General features: G+C 39.2%; 1 protein-coding gene across 2 annotated transcripts in view; it reads left to right on the top strand.

The window, feature by feature from the left end:
• Positions 1 to 9,036, top strand: part of TM9SF3 (transmembrane 9 superfamily member 3) — a 51,081-nt gene extending 42,045 nt beyond the window's left edge. For both annotated transcript variants that reach the window (XM_087764149.1, XM_087764150.1), the window contains exons 11-15: positions 230 to 298; positions 393 to 539; positions 965 to 1,048; positions 1,158 to 1,234; positions 5,784 to 9,036. In XM_087764149.1, the coding sequence (XP_087620275.1) occupies positions 230 to 298; positions 393 to 539; positions 965 to 1,048; positions 1,158 to 1,234; positions 5,784 to 5,851 (445 nt within the window). In that variant the 3' untranslated portion in view covers positions 5,852 to 9,036. The remainder of the gene's footprint in view (positions 1 to 229; positions 299 to 392; positions 540 to 964; positions 1,049 to 1,157; positions 1,235 to 5,783) is intronic.
• Positions 9,037 to 13,926: the final 4,890 nt, after the last annotated feature.

Here is a 13,926-nt window from a genome sequence, read left to right as displayed (position 1 = left end):
CCTTATGTTTTGTTTCAGCTTTCCCCAAGAATAACTCCTCCTTCTATCCATACACATGACATCTTTGGGGGAATCTTCTTTCTAATATGCTGGTATGAGACCGAAATGTTCTTGTTAGCATGCCTTTTAAATAATTCTCTGTGCTATATGAATTATCTGGTTATATGTCTTAATATGTTTATAAATGAAAGATTAAAATTGTCCCTAAACTAATCTTAATATCTTTCAGGTTCATGGAACCAGCTGTTATTGTTTGCCTGGGTGGAATCCTCCCTTTTGGATCAATTTTTATTGAAATGTGAGTATGTCAGCTATTTGCCAAATTGATTAAAAAGTATAATAATTTAAGTTCAATTACAATATCATCTGAATATTTTGTTTACTCTCTTCAGGTATTTCATTTTTACTTCATTCTGGGCTTACAAGATCTACTATGTTTATGGCTTTATGATGTTGGTTCTGGTTATCCTCTGCATTGTAACAGTTTGTGTGACTATCGTTTGTACTTATTTCCTGCTAAATGCAGAGGATTACAGGTGGTAAGTATTGCATTATTTGCGTAGCTTACCAGATTGTGAGAGTTTTATAGAAAAGTAATGTTCTTCAGTCTAGATGGCTCGTTTCAAAGTGTCCCGTGCCCAGATTTTAGCTGTAGGGAGTAAAAGCAGTTCTTGGATCCTTTCTGTAGAGGAGCTTTCTGTGCGTATGTGCATCTGTGCGTGCGTGTATGTATGTATTAAAAAAATAAGGCACACAGGAATATGAAGAAGGATTATCACTTGGTATCAGTGGTAGCTGTTGCCGTAGAAGCTTTTGTCACTTATAGCAGACAATATGTAGATTTTGTTAAATAAGTCTGTAGAACCAGTACACTTTATTTTCAGGGTAAGGTCTTAGCGCATTGTGCATCTTCTTGGGAAGCCTTTTGGTTAGATATATGATGGACATGCGTGTTTACTTTCAGGCAATGGACAAGCTTTCTTTCTGCGGCATCAACTGCGATTTATGTTTACATGTACTCCTTTTACTACTACTTTTTCAAGACAAAGTAAGTGGTAGTTTTCTTGCTTGAATATCAGATTACTGTATTGCCAGATAAGTTTATTGAGAAAAACTGGGGCAAATACCTAGCGTAAATTCCTATCTTTCTTTTTCAGGATGTATGGCTTGTTTCAAACATCATTTTACTTTGGTTATATGGCAGTATTTAGCACAGCTTTGGGAATAATGTGTGGTAAGTTTCAAATATATTGGCAGTTTTCTATCAGAATTTTTCAGACTGTCATGTTTCTGATTTTAGCTCTGTGGTTTTGGTGGTGGAGCGTGTGTGTGTGCAAGATCTGCTCAAAAAAGCTTACAATCTTTAAAAAGAATCTTGGAGTTCTCTGCTTATACTTGGTTCCTACCTAATATAGGAGATTTCTGTGGATTGTGTCTCCTGATAGGAAGATAATTTATGTACTGTACAAAGAATTTCACACTCAGTGCAAGCTTGAAAGACTCAATATTTGGCAAGAAATTCTGCAAAATAAATTCAAATCAAGTTGAGTCCATGCTAGCATTTTGTTTTGGAGTTTTTACTATTGCCCCAAGACAAGGAGCTAGGTATACCCATTGAGGCATCAATGGTATCGCAATACTGATGACACTACCATCTGTATTTTGTGGCACGTATATATGAAGGTGACCAGAATAGAAAGGACTAACACCTCAGGATAGTGTTTGAGAAGTAAGTATTGGAATATTCACAGGTGAGGAGAGTGCAGAGTGCTCCTGCGTGCAGCTGGATTTCATTGCTTTTTAAGATACTGTTTTGACAGACGTTTAGAAAAAAACACAGTTCTCAGCATGGAGGTCACCTGATAAAGTCAAATATACTTATTCACCTGTTAGCTTTACTTTTATCCTTTGCTTTATGACTTTTAGAAAGTGCTACTTAGTTCTTTTGCACTTTCCTATGATGTTATTTGCTTTTTATGTGTGATCCTTATTTAATACTTTCCTTCTTAGCAGTGAATGAATAGTCCTATAAACTCTAGTGGAAGGATTTCTTTGAGTTAGATATTTAAGACACATGATGTCTTAGAGGAACTTACTTTCTCTAAAGTATACATTTCTTGATATCCCAAGAGGGTGGGTAATTTCACAATGCTTTATAAAAAGGGGAGGGAAATAATCTCTTAACTGCTGAGTACCTGTTCCCCTTTTCTCTCATACAATCTAATCTTGCTTCATCAGGTTCTTGGCACATTACAAGACTTCCCTGCTGTTCTGGTAGTCTTGCAGCCATTTTTTTTTCCTTTAATAGGCTTATACTTTTCAGCTCTAATCTTTTCTTTTTAAAGTGCTCAGGCTGGTATTGATTAAAATGTTTATGATGCAGAAGCCAAGCTTGCCCACCAGTTTCTGTAATTAAAATGTTTTTTAAAACATGGAAAAGGAAGATTGTCAAATGCTTTCTTGTCATGGTAGGACACTACTAGATGGAATATTAGAGTAAAATCCAAATTTATTGAAAATCAGAAAAAACTTTAACACATTATCTCCACAGCTCTATTGAGATTTCTTTTTGTCTTTTTAACTGTGTTGGAAGAGAAGCTGTGAGATTCCTTTTTACTGAGAACCCCCATTTGCAGCATGTGGAAGGAAGAAAAAAAAAATCCCCTGTCAAAAAGCATTTGTCTAAGGAACTTGCTGCCATTGAGGTCTAACAAAGACATTTGTGTTAGAGAATTGTGCAGTGTGTGTGCTACTGACTGTATGTCTCCTGTGAAAAGTGTGTAGAGCTGTGCTTTGGATGCTCATGTGAATGGGCGTGTTCAGTGTCACACAGTTGGATATGAGATGAGCTAGTTAGGGTCCAAAGCAGCCACAGGGAAACTCTGAAGGCTTGTATCATCCAACTCTGGTTTTAGTGCCTCTGGCAATGCCTAGTGAACTCAAATCCCACACATCGTGGGATGCTTTGATCCACAAAGTCTGCTGCCCTCTGCAGAGCATCTGAGTTCTGGGAGTGGACAGTAGGGAGCCCATGAGAACTTCCAAACCTTTTGAGCTCCTCGTGCTTCCCTCTTAGTGACAGAAAAGAATAAAACTTATTCCCCAACTCAGGGGATGGCTTAGGAGCTAAGTAGTATAGAAAGGCCTCTTGCACAATACCACACTTCAGCATCCAGATAAATAGTGTAAGTGTGATTGAAGGGCTTTTTAAAAAAAAATTCTTTGCTTACAAAGTCACAGCTGTAGTAAGTGTTAATTGGTTTGAAGTAATAGATGGGAATTAATCTTTTTCTGTTTGTGGTTGCTATTCCTTGCTATTTGGGTTTTTCTCTTTATTTAAAAGCTTGTTGTTCTGCTGAAATATGCTTGCAGTCTGTTTCTACTAAACCTATAGAGGCCATAACCAAGTTAAACACCTTATTAGATGATATTTATAATAAATAAATAAAATCATTCCCTTTACTATGGATTTTTTATTCAAATCAGCCAACTGTCCCGCATTTGTTTCAGGAGGACATTCTTTATTCATCATTGTCTAGGGTGTCCCCCTCTCCCTCTCCGCCCCATATTTTATTCAATGCCTGTGAAGTAGCCTTGAGGCTTAACCCCTGCCTTGGTATTGGCCATTAGAGGCCTTCATGGATAAGGCTTCTGTGATTCAGAATAGGTTATGATTTGTTTATGGGGTTGAGAGCTTGTGGTCTCATGTGACTGCTGCTCTCTACTCCTGCCCGTCACTTCCACCTCATGCATGCATTTTCTAGATCCCAAATGAAACACAATTAGTGCTCTGTTCTCCCAAATCTTTGTGATATCTGGCATCACATCCCTAGAGAAAACCTCAAAGAACAAGTTCTGGAATGTATCTGAGTTTAGCTACTGAAATGGCCATTGGATCTGTTGGCAGTGTCTGCTTTAACAGGCAAAACATGATGAGTCTTAAAACAGGAATCCAGTGCCATTATTTTGTCCATTTACTGCATAAGACAGAAGATGTGTTTCTTGACAGGCTACAGAAAAATCTGCGTGTGCTCCCATATGACTCTAAGCCCACGTCACCTCCTCTGCACAGCCCGTGCTAGGGTCTGTCAGAATGCTGTACTGGTCTCTCCTTGAAGTGCCAGGCCTTCTCTCTGCTGAGTCCTCAGCACACTTAATGCTTGCAAGCAGCAACCTGATCTTGTGTGTGCTGTGTTTGTTTTAATCAAACTCTACTTTGTCCAAGTTAGCGATACAAATCCCTCATTTGCTGGCCAGGTTGTCATGATATTTACTCAGCTTGAAATGCTATGCAACACAGAAGCTGACTCTAAAAGCTCTTTACTACTCCAATAGCATTGGAACGATGCATCGGGTTTGCCTTGCGCAGATTTCCTGATTAGATTGAATGTTGGGCTTTTGGGGGTCTAAAAACCAAAATTCTGTGTGAGTTTAATGGCTGACTTCATGAATTATCTGAGCAGTCCCCAGGATTTAAAGAGCTCTCCAGGTTCTGAATAAATCTGTGGTCAGCCATGCTAGCTGCAGGTCTGTACGGCTTTAATTTCTAAAGGCAAAAAAACTTTATATTTTTATTAAAAAAAAAGAAGTTTTGGCAGAAATTTTTGAGAGTTGGTTAGGTTTTTGTATTTAACACATCTTATGCAAGTCTGGTGCATCCCAGATCACTGAAAATGTTGTTTCACGCTTTGTTCTGGGCTTTTCTTCATTACTTCAGGGAGTCGGTTCTTCACTGAGCATCCAAGTGTTTGATGTTAGGAGTTCTCTTATCTGTACTGAGTTATAGGCCCTCACTTCTCTATCCTTTTCTTCCCATGTTTTATGATGTGTTATTCTGGCAGTCTGGTAGCAGTTCTCTCTTAATTCTTGCTTGATTTTTCAACTTCACTTCTAACCTGAGAGTTAGCCAAACTGACTTCCACAAGGCTAATTTACTCTCATTTTGCTTGGAAGAAATGAAGGAGAAGCACTGGGGTATTCCCTGCGGCAATCCTAAGACAACAGTATTTAATGAGCCTGGCAAACCTGAGGTTCTGGGTTTGACCAGGTAGGTTGCTGAATCTCTTTCTCAGAAGAGTTCTTGGTCCAGTGCATTTCTTTCACTTTTCTAGGTGTTCTTAGTCCTGCACTATTTTGGGTTTAGCATAAACTGTTGCCCCTATCAAAAACTCAGTGACCTATTCTTTTATTACTGCTGTGACAATGCATATTCTGCTCATGACTGTTACTAATTTGAAAACCACAGGTTGCAATTTCCTTTAACTACTAACTGCTACTAGTTTAATCTCTTTGTACAGACCTCCTTGGAGTTTAAGACTCCTGGGATGGGGATCTATTATTATTTGTGCCTTGTGGGAAGGAAAAAGCCATCTGCCAATAAAACACTCATCCAGAAGGCATGTAACTTATAATAAAAACCCGCCCTCCCATCCACCTTCCCTGCAGAGTGGGTGATTGTATGGTTTTTACCCTCTGTTCAGAAAAAGGGACCTGGTTATTGGCAGCAGTAGGGGGGCTGCTATATTTATCGAGGCCAAGTGAGCGTGGCCTCTTGGTAAGATGCCTTAATGGATTTAGATTGCTAGACTGGGGGAGTTCTTGCCAGACGTTCACTGGGAGTATGGATAATTAGAGTTTGAGAACAAGTATTGCAGGTAAATAATTTTCTGTGTGCAGAGTGCATACTTTATGTGACTTTGTTTTAAGTGTGTGTGGTTTATATTGCTGGCTTATTTTGATGATCAGCTCTCTAACATATTCAACGTTTTTGCTTTATTTTGCAGGAGCTATTGGTTACATGGGAACAAGTGCCTTTGTTCGTAAAATCTACACTAATGTGAAAATTGACTAAGGAAATAAGAAAATTGAACTATGGATCAGTTCCTGTTTTCATGGGGACGAACTTGCACAACAAAAAGCGCGAGAAGAGATTGGGGTTTTAACACTGGGCACTATATGGGTCTCCATTTTGTGGATGGCTTAAAGTAACATCTATTTCATTGATCCTAGGTTCTTACTGACTGCTTTCTCCAACTGTTCACAGCAAATGCTTGGATTATATGCAGTAGGCATTACTACAGTACGTGGCTAATCTTCCCAAAAAACAAAAAACAAAAAACCTAGCTCATTAAAGATGAATAGACTAGCTCTCTTCAGTGAAGAGGACAAACGGTTTATTTAAAGCATTTGTTCCATTCAATAAAAAGAGGGAAACTTGGCTGCTAAAACTACTTGATTAGTAGTCTTCCTGGTACTTAACATTTCTAAATTATGTAAAAATGCCGTTCCAGAAAGATTACTCTTCTGATTTTTACTGCCATTGCCAGGATAGGAGGTATGTTTTATATTTTGACTCCAGGTGCTTTTTGGTTTATTTGCGATATCAACTATACCCTACACTCATTTGTTTAAGAAATAATTTAAAAATATATAAAAACCCCATATGCATGTAATATATCAGCTATTGTTCTAGTTGGACCAACTTCCCTTTATTTATCTTTAAAGTAATATCCAGCTACATCTTAAATCCATCCAAAGAAAATACAGTCTGAAGACGGGATGTGTTCTCTGCAATGCAATTTACTGTACAGTTAGAAAGCAAAATGTTAAATGAAGAGGATTGTTTTTTAATAAACACTTTGAGGTCTAGATTAAAACAAAACCAACATTTTAACTGAATGTCTAAAGTGATTCTCCTTTTTTCCAAGTTAGTCTTGCGGGGGTTTTTTTGTTGGTTTTTTTTTGTTTGTTTTGGGTTTGAATGAAGATTTTCCTTTAGGCATTATACAAGGGGTAATAAGTGTATATAACATTAAATAATGTAACTTAGGTGTAGATCCCAAATGTATTTGGATGTACAGATTTACTACAGAGTACTTTTCTGATGATTCGGTGTAAAAATGTGTGAATTTGGGTGGCTTTTTACATCTTGCCTGCCATTGCATGAAAAGTTGGGGTTTCTTCACAATGTGTGTATGTCATGCTTTTCTGTTCTATTTCCTTTCTCAAGCTCTTACAGGAATTAAATTTGTAATTTAGAACATTTTAATTTTTGTTAATCCTATCTGGACACTTGTGTAACATCAAAAGCACAGTTGCTTTAGAGTGTTCAGAAAACTAAAATAAACTTTTCAGACAAAAATGTTCTGATTGTGAAAATAGATGAGTTTGCAATTGAAGATGTTTGAATAGGCAGTACTGCTGAACGCCAGTTTCTGTATACAATATTAGTGTGGTTTTCAAATATCAAAACCCCATGCTTTGAATTCAGAATTTGCTTACAACTGTATTGTATGATACAGCTCCAAAGTGGATGACCAGCCCAAAAAGATTCTTCTTGGCTGAACTGTTTGTGGAGAAACCTGTTTTGTGATCCAGCTAGCGTACTGAGAAAAGGGGGGTAAGCGTGGACTTGAAATAAATGGGCAAATAAAGGTTAAGGCTTTCTAATATGACTGTTAATTATGCACTGTATTTAGCTAGAAATATTCTAAATGTGTTTGTGACAGATATGAGAGCCAGTCGGCTTGATTTTTTATTTTTTTTTTTTAGGCATCTACTATATAGGGATGTTTTCATCAGTGTGGCTGTCTGAAATAGAGCACCTGCCATGGAGAAGGCAACTTCCTGAATTAAAAAAATGAGCAAAGTATTTGTATTGATTAGCACTGTATTGTCTCTCTATAAAAAGTACTGATAATGCAGTAGCCACAATGAGAAGCAACCGTGCTTTGGCAGGGTTGGGTTGGAGGCTGGGGGAACTGAACTGATGGGTAATAGTGAGAAGCAATGCATCCTGCTGTATATGGCTTCTGAAAAGTATTTGAGCTTTCAGTACTGATTTCCCTGGCCAATTTTAACCAATCTGTCAGAAAAGTTTTGCTTCAAGTGAATGGTTGTTGGTGTCTGTAGCTTCTGCCATTTAACAGAAGATTTTTTTTTTTTTTTTTTCTCCTCTCCAAGTACAGGGTGATTTTGAGCTTATAAACTGGGTCAACAGTTAGTTTTCCTTTGTTCCAAAACACGGAGACTTAAAGCAAAGAATGGGTTTTGTACTAGTTCTTGCTAGTGCATACAGCTGTGGGAAGCCCTCTTTTCATCCATGTTCTTCTAAATCTGAAGTGAGAAGCCATTATCTTCACACAATAAATACATTAAGTACTCTGCCGACATACAAGTTTTTTTAAAGGGAATATTTTGATAATGGGTCTGTTTCTCTATTTAGAGCACTGCTATGTGATTAGTCTATCAGAAATGTCACTAAACCATTTGTGAATTTCATTTAATCACTTTTTAATGCCACAGAATGGTGGGCTGCCTACTTGCTTTCTCTATCCTCTGGCATTATTAGCTTTTGCATATCCAGATAGGATTGTATAGCTTTTAAAGTGACATTGAAAAAATACTTACTGCACAGGCACTGCTTTTGTTTCTGCAAGCACGTTCCTCTGGAGAAGTATTGTGTTTAAATAATTGACATTTTTATACTTCCACCCTAGCATGTGAGTAAGTTGGGGATTTGCTTTGTTTTCCCCCTCCCTTTTGGTTTCTGAAGGAGTGCAAAATGTGACCAGTTTTCAACAGCTTGTCTTTATGGTTGCTGTTTGGGGCAAGGCTATTTATTTGCCCCCCAAAAACTGTGGATATAGCTTGAACCATCTTGCTTAATAGAAATCGAAAGCTCTCTGCTTAGATGATGTAGTCCTTCCTCTTTTATGGAAGAAATAAAGATCTTACAGCCAACACTCCTCTTTCCATGGTTGTTTCTTAGGAGTTTCTGGTTCTTGAAGTTTTTTGACAGCTCTTCAGTTGGCCACTCAGTGCTTCTCTTCCCACTTCTGGTACAGAGGCCAGAGAACTGGGTAAATAGTTGTGTAGCAATAGCCAGTCTTGATCAAATGCTTTAGATAAATAAAATTGTAAATCTTTTCAGTTGAGGCAGAGTGCATATAGAAAGCACCTCTGGTACTCCATGTATGACAAGTGGTGAATGCTGGACTGGAGATAACGGAGACTGCAAATAAACATTACATTATGCTCTTTTTTTGATGTCTGAATGTTTTGAACCAACAGTGTCTATTAATTCCTCTCCAGACTTACATTCCAAAGTGTGTAAAGGGCACCCAATTAAATTGTTTTCTGTATGATGCTGTAGCTGTATTTCTTTGACAAGTTTCAGGTTAAAAAACAAAACCCCTAAGACTTTTTACACTTTTGGTGCTAAAACTGGGTAAAATTGATAGCATATTCTTACCAGTATCATTAGTGCAGAAGTAACACAATTGAGAATGTTACATTTTGCTCTGGTTTCAGCATCAGCAGTATCTAGCCAAATTTGCCCAATGAAGTATATATACACAGCTTCACTGAAGACAGCAAAATTGCATAACTGTGAGTGCATCAGCAATTTCTCCACTGGAATGTGTCTGAAAAGCATAAGCTTAGGAAAAAAACCAAGTCTCCGCTCCAGTCTGTGGACAAGGAAACTGAATAGTTGGAGGTTGAGTTGAGGGGTCTTCTGATGTTGAATTAATTCTTAACTGTGCAGCTTGTGGTTCATTTTAAGAGTCGGTTGGACCTTGTAGGTTGGAGAAGGATTCCATTTTTGGATCCCTTGGGTCTTTTCTGGCTAAATGCAGTATGGTACCACCAGTCTTGCAATGGCTGTTAGCACTGCTGCTGTCTAAAACAAGTATCTTCTACCAGAGTTAGCACTGAAGTCACGAACGCCACTGCTGTTGTTGGACTTCTGTTGGAATAAAGGCACATTTTAAAATTTTGAATCAGCACACTTATGGTTTGCAGTCTTCAGGAGCATCTTTTCTCAAAAAAAAAAAAAAAAAAAAAAAAAGTTTTGATGCCAGTTGTTTTCCAAAGGTGGAAGTATAGAAATGAGCCTTGCAAAGGAACATTTGCTTTTTGCCAAATAGCTTCAGGGAGAAAAATCTCCTAATTTTCTGAGGAGACATCTGCATGTGAGTTCTACAAGTAGTTCCTCACATCTCACAGTTTTGTCCAGGAGCTGCTTTTTCAGTTGGGGGAAGGGGCTGTTACAGTATTTACTTTTATGACTAGTTCTGTGGTTCTGAAATGTTCTTCAATTTTGGGTTATGGCACGTGGAATAAAAAAAAAAGGGGGGGGGAAGGACCCATGAACCTGGAAGGCTTTGTGCGGTTCCAGTAAATTCAAGCAGTTCTCGGACAGAATCACTTTAAAGGGCAGAAACTCCGTTGGGAAAAGGATAAGAAAAAGTTGGTTTATCATTGGACTAACCTATTTCAAAGGCAAACCTCTGGAGACAAATTTGCTGTTACAATATCATTTGCCCCCAGCCCCGTATCAATTACAGCCTTTTCGTTTTCGTCAGTGTATTCACCATGGTGCAAGGCTTTTGCAATAAACCGAGGATTCATCTGTCCTGAGCAAGGGAGATGATGTTAATTGCTACCAGCATTTCTGGCTTGTTGATAGGTTAATTTTCCTACCAGCTCCTAGTAAGACAATACAGAACAATATGTCAAATATTTCTGGAGGTTCGACCATGCTGAGGCTTCATTTCTTACGGAAAACAAACCCATAGGAACTTTCCGTATTTTCTATATGGAAGATCTTCTTCAAGACCTTGGGCTTGGAGCATTCCAAAACATAACTATACAAGTTCATACTTTTCCTTCAGCTGGCATTGCATGGCTAGAGCATTCCAGAAAATAGATGCATTTTTAGAATTGGGAGCTTATGTGCAATAAAAATAATTTTACAGAAATGTTCGGGGGGGGGGGGGGGCTCTATTACAAAATAGTCCTAACTTAGAAATAAACTCTCCTAATATTGTGAGATGCAGTAGTTACCTTGATAGATTCCAGTTCACCAGGAGCATAGACTTAAGCCCTGTAAACTTGAAATACTATGCTGGGTCCGGGCCAAAATGTCCAGTCTCTAGTAGTTCTGTCTAACAAGCTGACCAAACTAGAAATATGTGCTACAGTTAGGCACCAGGCTGTGAAAATTTTTTTCTGAAGGCTGTGCATGGCAAGCTTTTACTTGGTTTCTGAAAAGTTTTGGGAGCTATAGTAACTAACTTGCTGAGAATCTTCCAAACGTGGCTGAGAACATCACGTGATACTGAACTGAAGGAAGCCCTTGTGGCTGCTCGTTCTCATTTCCCAAAGGTTTGCCTCAGAAATTTCAGAGTTGCGTGACGTACTAAAGCACTAGACAAGGCGCGGTGGTTTTCTGGGCTACTAGAGGTGTAATGCTCCCTTTGAGTTCATTTAACGCTATTTTTTTCATTCTGAATCATTACAGTCTTGGTTTAGCCATATGACTTCATTGGGCTGAGAGAAATGGATTACATTATTAGCTTAGTGTGAGGCTTTTCTTGCTTTGCTACAGAGGAGTAGCTATAAGAATGGGATGGAAATTTTCTCCTCATTTCCTTTCTAATGTCTGACCAGGAGTTGGCAGGTGCATTAGTGAACATTACTTTGTTTTAAAGAGATCGGACAGTTTTACAGAGATGAACATCCATTTACCTGCAAGAATTGGAGACTTTTATAATAAAATGTTGAAGAGATGCTATTAGGTTACTTCAGTTCTGCATTTGGACTCTGCAGAAGCATTTTTAGTAATTTGAATTGCTTAGCTGAAAGTTGATTTTTTTGTTGGGAGGTATTTTTTCTGTTTATCTCACTACCCGAAAGTGATCAAACACCCACCTTTGTCCAAGTCTGAAATGTACCACATTTTTGTATGATTATGTATAGCGAAATAAATAACAAAAAAGGAAATCACTAGTCCTGGTTTTAGCGATCTGAAGAGTGACATGTGAGACAAACCTGATTTAAAGTATTGCTTGCCTAACGAAGGGAAATACCTGCATGTTCTGTGCCATAGCCAGGTGTGTGATTTGGATGAAGATGTTACTGCAGATAAATCTATGTACAGAAATCCTGTGCAGAAACTGATTGGGAAACTTCTCTAAGGCAATTCTCCATGAAGCAGCATCTCTGCTTTTTTGGCAGATTCATTAAATTCTACCCACTGTTGTGAAACAGCCTAAACTCAGGTAGCAGACCGCTATCAGGCTCCCTAAAGCAGGCCTGCAGGTGAACAGGTAAATGCGACTACCCCGTCTTTGTCTCGTAGCAGAGGCTTGGAGAAATGTTTTTACTTTCCCAAGCCATCCCTCTGGGGAAAGAGAACAAAATTATTTAAGACAGATTTTTTCCTACAGCAAAAAATTCTTTGGAAAGACCAGTGGATTCACCTTCAAGAATTTTGAACTCAAGAGATGCTTTTCCAAAGGTGTTCCCATGCCCTCCTGCTTAACCTTGCAGCAGAGATCACCAAAGCCACCGGCTTTGCTCAGTGCTTTCCAAGCACAACTGACTCCTATATGAACCCTGAAAATGGATTTTAAGTGAAGTAATGAAACATCAGTTTCACATGCCTCAGTTTGGGAACCAGTGGTCAAGCCAAAATTCATACTTCCAGATAAGACAGATTTCTCCCACAGCTTGTCTCTGACTACAGCTCAAAAATAACTCCAGAAGTAGCTTGTTTTTCCTCACACAGTTTAAGGATTGCAGTAATGATGGGAAAATGGTGCTTTTTGAGATGAGATGACTTAAAATCCTGTCTGCTGCTACTTTGGTGAACAAAAAGGAATTTTCCAGTCATCGATTACTTACTCCTAGCTTCCCAAAGTGTCACTGCTTGTGTATAACAGGGCTACATTGTTAAATGTATGTTGAGTTGTTAACGCGCAGGTGAATGTGCCCGTGACTGCAGTGCGCTATCTGTACAGTGGATTTCAGAACCCCTGGAGCATGTTTAGGCACATACGTGTCAGCACCTTTAAAGATTTCTTTTGGGTAGGAAATCTTTTAGCCTTAGGTGAGATATTTCCTGGGTGGCAATGCAATAAACTTGATAAAAAAGAACGACCCACCGCAACCTACTGCAGGAGAGACTAAAATGGGTGATGGAAGGAAGAGAGAGCAGGGGTCAATATTCATTTTATCACCTGGATTTCTCAATGACAGTGGTCAAGCTGGTGAAGAAGGGATGTCCTAAGAGAGGTCAGCTTTAGGAGTGATAAGGGGAGTCGAGAGCAACAGACTGGTAGGTAAAACCAGATGGAGAAAATGGGCCAGAGGAGATGGGGAAAGTGAACAGGCTTCAGCAGGGTGGGAAGACTGTAAAGGCACTAAGAGAGTAAATGAGCCTTTGATAGAGTGTCACGAAGCAGCAGGAGGGTGACGGCTCTGCAGAGCGCCCAGTGGTGCCTATAGGAAGCAATGCACAGCACATCGGGCTAAACCTGCAGCGTGGGTTGGTTCCTACTGAAAAGGAAGCAATGAAAAAAGTCTAAGCAGAACTGAGGAGTACTGGAAATGCAGAGGAAGAGAATGCTTTGGGTTGAGAGAGTCCTCCAGCTCTCCAGGGCTCCATCTGCCCTTGTGCTGACATACGTGGAGGAAGAAATACCTTAGCGTGTTTGGGGAGCTAAGACCAGGAAATGAAATCTCTGCTTGTAAACCTGGAGACAGCTGCGGCATCCAGAGCAGGACAGGCTCCAAAGGACTGGTGCCTCAGTCACTTTGTTAGAAGATTTGATGGACGCAAGTGTTGGCAAGAGAGAAGCAGGAGGTCTTGTGGAAAAACTAACAAACCTGTGTTTTGTTTTGGCCTCGGGATGTGTTGTGTGCAGGGATATTCCATCAGCACTAGTAGCTGCCACATAGCTTTGCTCATGGATGCTGTGCAGAAAGAGCTGCGTGCATTCTTGCTCAGCGAGGCTTGAAAAGATACTGGATTTTGTTTGCATGTGTTGGCAGGGGGGGATTCTCGAAAGGACAAGGCTGTCTTTGACAGTGATGGATATAGATTGTTTTCTTTTGAGATAGTTAACTGTTGGTGTCACG

The sequence above is a fragment of the Nipponia nippon genome, unplaced genomic scaffold (assembly GCF_047370975.1).
Source record: "Nipponia nippon isolate SJK-2023a ecotype South Korea unplaced genomic scaffold, ASM4737097v1 scaffold_3, whole genome shotgun sequence".
Classification (NCBI taxonomy): Eukaryota; Metazoa; Chordata; class Aves; order Pelecaniformes; family Threskiornithidae; genus Nipponia; species Nipponia nippon.
Note: the sequence above shows the minus strand (reverse complement) of the source record. Positions and strands in the feature narration are given on the sequence as shown.